Source organism: Numida meleagris, chromosome Z (assembly GCF_002078875.1).
Source record: "Numida meleagris isolate 19003 breed g44 Domestic line chromosome Z, NumMel1.0, whole genome shotgun sequence".
Classification (NCBI taxonomy): Eukaryota; Metazoa; Chordata; class Aves; order Galliformes; family Numididae; genus Numida; species Numida meleagris.
In genome coordinates, this window is record NC_034438.1 from 29,275,529 (window position 1) to 29,282,497 (window position 6,969).

Genomic DNA, 6,969 nt, shown 5'->3' on the forward strand with positions numbered 1-6,969 from the left:
GAAAACAGCTACTGATGTTTCTTTAATCTCTCAGTTCAGAAATTCAAATTCATAACAATATACTGCCAAATTAAGGTCAACTGTCAGAAGTGAAAACTCAAATTACTTGAGTGGAGATAAAAATCATGCTTAACATCAGCCTGAAAGTAACCTCTAATGTATTACTATCACACTTCTAAAATTAAGTTTTAAAAAGTAGCATGTGCAAATCTGTATATATTTGTAGGCAAGAATATATTTCTTTAGAAACGTGCAAAATGGAAGTAACATTTAAATGCAGAAATGGTAATAAAGTGTCATCAGCAGAAAAAATGTACTCACATAGCTGTAACGATTGGAAACTTTCAGGCAGAAATCTAAAATATCTGCAGTGTTCTGGGAACCACTAATAAATACAGTTATATCCTGACATAATATCAGTTACTATTGTAGAACAAATAATGTAGTGTGGAACACTACCATAAAATAATCAGCACAGCAGAAAGGTACATACATAGTAAGAAAACTAAAAGGGAAACCTACCTTTTATAAAGAAGTATCGCTATAACAATACAGATGATAAATACCACTGCAAGAACTGGTCCTACAACCCAAATCAATCCTTCTTCCTCATCTGTAATTGGTTGGGGATCGAGATCCATGGACACAACAGGATCAGAATATGGACTGGTTGCATACATGGTCTACACAAATAAAAGAAATCCTTCTTAACAACAAAGACATTCATTTAAAATACTAGCCCAGATCAAAAGTAAGCATACACACAGTAGTGATGCAATGAACATAGCAATGAAAAGCTGCTATTTTTCTTTTAAAGCTAGGCAGTTCATAAACTTGCTGTCTGAATGCCATGTTGTTATTACATCTTTATTTTGTGCTCTACATATGGTATTACTGAAAAATGAGGTAAAAACATAGTCCTTCACATAACACTCTGCAGCAGTATTCTGAAAGGTACACAAAGTGCTATGAAAAGAGATATATTTTACCTTTCATTTGGCCTTGTTTCCTGCTACAACATCTACAACAGCATCTGAGTTTAAGGGGAGAAACAGCTACCACCAGTGAAGCTGAGACACTTAACACTAGCTAGTAAATAAGACAACTATGTTTATTTATTCTCTTTTGCCAAACTTGACACCAGACATCACAAGTCTGTGATCTCTTTCCAGAAACTGGAGAATCTGTAGGTTTCATTGTCTCAACACCTGAGCTGGCTGAGACATTTTCTCAGCCTCAGTGTTCTCAAAACATACAAAAAAAAAAACCCTACATTGCTACAGTAAGAAATGCTTTGTATTTAGCCTCTGCATTTGGAGCAGGCAGAAAAACACTACAGAGGAACTGTAGTTTGAGTGTTTATTGATGGTTCTCCAATATGTAAACTGGATTTTGTGTTGCCATTAAACTTCACAGACAAAACCTGTATAGCAACCTGTATAATAACCTGTTTAGAACCTTCCTGATGGAGCACTTAAAGAATTTTCTGTGAAACAATCTCTACCAAAAAGAGAAAGGAAGGCTTTTGATTTATATCAGAGCTTCCAGGAGATACTTATTTTATTTTGAAATGAAGCTATGTATCCAAAAGTATACAAACTGAAACTACTTCTTCATAGTGTATAATTAGGTAAACTCAAGTGACATCAAAAAGTAATTCTAAGATTGCACACTGGAAGCGTTTGACTAGAATTCAGATCATTAGCACAGTAGTTCAAGTGGCTGAGCCAGAAAATGTACATGTCAGATGTAGGAAACAATTAGAAAGAGACCACGTTACACAGTGTATGCTAAAATCTTAATGAGCATTGAAACAGTTCTTTTTCTCTCTTTCTTTCTGCTCTCTCCATATCTCTTTCCCCCTTCCTTTCTCTTCTTCCCTTTCTCTCCCTTCCCCTCTCCCTCTCTCTGTCTCTCATCATCTCTTTTCTTCACCCATATATTACACACCTATAGACTCAAGCATAAATGGAAATAAGTGCAAAACAAATTACATGAAGAGAGATGACAGCTCATTATTTAGCTCACCTCAGAAACTTTCCTTAAATTGTTTTCTTACTTTCTAGCAATTCTCTGATAAAGCTGTTAGGAAATTACTGTAATTAAAAACAGTAGCTGTGCATGTCTCCAATTCTACTTATCTTTCCAAGAATCCTGCATATCCAATACCACTATTTGATTGTAGTCCTAAGTCAACAAAGGAACTCTTTTTCAAAGACATTGAGAAAGATACTGCTGTAAAGTTCATGCCTCAGAACCTGCACCAATAATCTCAAACAGCAGAGCACGTAATTTGCAGAGGATCAAAGCACAGCTAATAAAAGGTGATCCTTAGCTTTCAGTTACACACTGAAGTAACAGATCAAGGTGCATACAACATAAGTAAATTCAAGGACTTAACTGGAAATCAGCAAAGAAACATTAATTTTAGACGTGCACTTTAAAAGCCTGGGTAAGCACTGAAGAAATCCATTACTGATTGGGGAAGGTAATTTTGGGACTGAAATTATTTAACTTACAGATTCTGAGTGCTCCATTACAGCCAACACAAAGAAGACATATTCTTGACCACTTTGCAGTTGTTTATTCTCAAAGCCACCATAATGCTTCTTATCCCCTAATGTGAACTCCGTAGGAAGTACTTCAAAGTGAGCTGCAATATATGGCTTTAAATCAACTTCCCTCCCAAAACGAATGCTTCTGCGCTTCCTAGCTATCTCCTTAAGCAGCTTTACAAAGAAGGGAAGGAAAAAAGAGAAAGCAAAAACAGAAAGACATGTGTAAGCAATTTTAAGGTAACTTATTGTCAAGGTAATGAGAAAATTTAATGCATCTAATGAATTAATGCAACTACAAAAACATAGTTAATCTACATTACACGAAGCATGTCAGTACCACTAAATGAGTTCTTGGAAAATTTTTCTTGCCATCCTTGTTAAGATACTATGTAGCAAATGTATTGCCCATACTACAAACACAGGGCAATTAAATTAATTTTCAGTGCCTGATATTGTTGTCTTTCAGGTAAGTACATAAATAAATAAAAATATAAATACAATAGAGTAAAGTGTACTTTCTTTTTTCTGAAAAGATATATGTATACCTTCTTTTCATACATACATGAAGTTATTCAATGAATAATGTTTTCTACATCCATATAAACATGAAATGCACTTTCTTATTTTCTGTATGATACAATAAAACTAAGTCATATGATGTGATTATTTAAAAGCTGCTAATAAAAAATCCAAAGCTTAAAATATCCAGATTATTGGAATTAATTTATACTACCTTTTTTAACTTTTTCTGATAACTCTGAAACACAAATTATTCAGTGTACTAGCAGTTGTAGTACTATACCATAAATAAACATGTTGACACCTTTTATTTAATAATATTTATTTTTCTCACAGTTGTCATTAAGATCACTGACCACTTTGGAAATACAGAATTCTACAAAATGTCAGGGAGAAGACTGCTTTTCAATCTAGTCAATAAATAGTGAGTGAGGTGCAGAAACATTTGGGGTAGGATTTGTAAAAATGTCTTCCATCTCAAACCTGAAACTGACTGCCATTTTTTAGTTCAAAAGAACCAGAAATAATGTGCCTCATGATATGTTCAACATGCAGTGGTTTAATGACAAGAATAAATAACAGGACCTATGAATCCTAAGACATCTTTCCTGCTGCTAAGCTAGAAAAAATTATCCACCAACTTACCATGCACAACAACACTTCAGATTTTAACTGCATATTCTGGCTTTCAAAATGTCACTTTGTCATCTTGAATATTTCTACTCATTAACAAATCTAGATTGTACATCATCACATTAGCAATAATATTAAATACTAGGCTCAAACCTGTAAAACAGATACTAATTAATGATGGAACGGAAGCTCAACTGTTATAATCCATTGATGAGTTACTCATTAAATCAGACAAATGCTTATTCAGTACTTTTTATCACTTCAGATATAAGGGCATTCAACAAATATTAATCTGATTTGTTTATGAGAAGCCTGAAATTTTCCCGGATGATAAGTGATGTCCTCTAAGTCTGCTGAACTGTTTCACCCATTTTTCACTTATGAAACTTATTCAATGTCCTGTAGACTCAGCTTGTAATCATAGATTTTTCCAAGGTCATACAGTTCTTTGAGGCTTTTCAGCATACAAACAATCCTAATACAATCATACACATTTTCTTGTTAGGAGGAGGAGAAAAATGTCCAGAGTTAGACAGAGATAAATAGAAAGGAGACTGAAATGAAATTTCCACTATTTACGCTCATTTAAAGCATATTCTTATAGGCTTATAGTTCTCCAGATCCTCCTTCTGATCCTTCTTGTAGACGGGTGTCACATTAGCAAGTTTCCAGTCATCTGAGACCTCCTCTATTAACTAGGACTGCTGATAGATGATGCAAAGTAGCTTACAAGTCAGTTCTGCCTGATCCCTCAGTATCCTTGGGTGGATCTCATCTAGCAGCATGAACTTAACTTGCCTAATAGGGGGTATGTAGATAACAGCATGCAGTTAACTGATTTCCAGCTCAGCTCTAATAGTGAGTCTGTTCTCTGTTGCAGAGTTTTTGCACGCATTTAACAGTATCAACTCCCTTGTTCCAACTCAAAACTCATACACTAGAATTGATCCCCCGAACAACAAAAATCTTGCCAGAATTTGATTTTGGAAATCATCTTAATCACTGAAGGACTGTATTACTGTCAGCAGTTTATCATCTTTCTCCTTCACTCAAACAGTTTTATGAGCAGCCAGAGTAAGTTTTCATGGTATAAAAGTGAGGGCTGAAGAAAAACGTAATATTGTAATATTAAGAAGAATTTCATGCAGTTGCTTTACAGAATGTGTCTTTCATATCTGTTGCTAGCTTCTTATATCATAGGTAACGTTACTGAGGGGAGAACATGAGGCAGAGACCAAAAAAATGCACTGAAAAGCCCTTCAAAACTAATGTATTTGTATGAACCCATCTTTGAGAAAGAAGGCTGAGCACTAACTACACTGAAGTCTCCTGAAACGGGTATATATTCAGAAAGCAACAATGTGATATTTATATGCAAGTTCCTCTGAACATGTCGCCTATTTGTTTCCATGGAAACTACAACAGATACAAAGAGCACAATAATACTGTTTGGTACAGCACATTCTCAGCTACAAAACACTGTTTTTCAGTGCAGTCATCACAATTACCTACACATTTCTACCAGTCATTAACAAAAGCCTACATGATGCAATCATAAAAATCTACAGCTGTCCATGGTATGGCTTGTCTTTCACGTTGCTATCACCACAACTGAAATGCACCACTCACCATCTCACAGTGCTAACATCCACTGTCTGGTCGTCATAAATGTTTAGCAAGCATTGATGAATATAAAAGAGTTCAGTTTTTCTTAATGCCATGTAGCAACAAAATATAACAGAATATTGGCGGGAAGGTTCAACCTCTATTGCCATACCAACACTGACACTGTGGGCCAACATAATAAAATAGGAGGCATTACGTTCAGTGCAGCCCCTGTACTAACTTGAAGCCAGGATCTATAAGTAGGAGGAGATGTACATGGCCTGAGTATAACTGAAGATAACAACTCATATTTTAATTTTCTGTTATGGTATCCACTAGAATTTACAGATATTTGTGTGGCTACCCCAAACAAATTCTTTATCTTACGTTTCCAGGTCACACCATATTTATGGTATGGGTTTTAAATTACTCATAAAAAAATGTCAAAATACTCCGAGTAGTACTGCAATCAAAAGTAGATTAAACTATAAAGGGAAGGAGAATGTATGATCTTAGACATCTCTTGCATTTTAATTAGTAATATAAGATGCATGTATTTAGAAGATAACAATACTGAAGTACTCTCTTGCAGTGTTTGAAGTTATCAGAAGCTACATTTTGGCTATGACTGATACAATTTAATTGGCTTGAGTTAACCATAATGTGTTTAACAGGCAAATTTTAAAAAAAATTCTCAAAATTCTTATTCATCACCTATGTCCAGCTAAACTTAGGTGTGTTTGTGTAGGTAAAAAATTCATCTGTGACATCAATTACACATGACTGAATAGACCTCAAGTGAACTTCTGGTCTCATTCATATTTCATATATAAGTGAGGTTGCTGCCAAGTATCATTACTAGCACATATATCCCCTGTGGTTCTTTATATTAAGACTTCACAGAAATTATTAAATTGATTTAAGACGTAACACATAGACTTTTATTTAGATTTTATTGCTTACAAATCTAAAGTAATCCTACTCCGTAATACATAGTGCAAAACATAGTATTTTGTTAAATTTCATTCATATTCATGACATCTGTTTGAAGGAGAAATAAAGGGAAGTTCTGAGTTTATAAAAAAGAATTGTCTCAGCTACTATTTTTAGATACATAATTTTCAGATACACTATATTCTACTCTTTTAAGATTCTGCATCTCAATTTATTTAAAGAATGGAGTTTCAAGAAAAAATGAAGATTAGGTATATGTAATTAGGCTGGAGAGGTTTCTTGAATAGGTAGTTATACAATAGAGTTAGCATTCCAGAACCGTCTTTTCAGTTAAGACTTTTCTTCAGGTAATCTAAGCAATGCATTTGGAATATACTTTGTTGGAAGATCTATTTGATTTTTTTTCTGACACTAGTTGGATATCTGAGATTGTACTAAAAAAGCAATGCACAAGTATCTTCAGTTAACCGTTAAGAACTACTTGCTCAGATAGTTTTGTTTACGGTTTGCTGTTGCTGTTTTTTCTCTTAATTTATTTACTGAGCCACTGTTTTCACGTGTTTTCAGAAATAGCACAATATAGAATCATAGAATGTTTTAGGTTGGAGGAAACCATAAAGATCATCAAGTTTCACACATACATCTCCCACCATGGACAGAGTTCCCAATCTCTAGATCAGGCTCCACAGAGCCCCATCCA

At 34.4% G+C, this 6,969-nt stretch overlaps 1 protein-coding gene across 11 annotated transcripts in view; it reads right to left on the reverse strand.

The window, feature by feature from the left end:
• Positions 1–6,969, reverse strand: part of PTPRD (protein tyrosine phosphatase, receptor type D) — a 374,457-nt gene that overhangs the window by 94,077 nt on the left and 273,411 nt on the right. For all 11 annotated transcript variants that reach the window (XM_021379996.1, XM_021379991.1, XM_021379989.1 and 8 more), the window contains 2 exons: positions 2,520–2,729; positions 523–683 (listed from right to left, as the gene is read on the reverse strand). In XM_021379996.1, the coding sequence (XP_021235671.1) occupies positions 523–683; positions 2,520–2,729 (371 nt within the window). The remainder of the gene's footprint in view (positions 1–522; positions 684–2,519; positions 2,730–6,969) is intronic.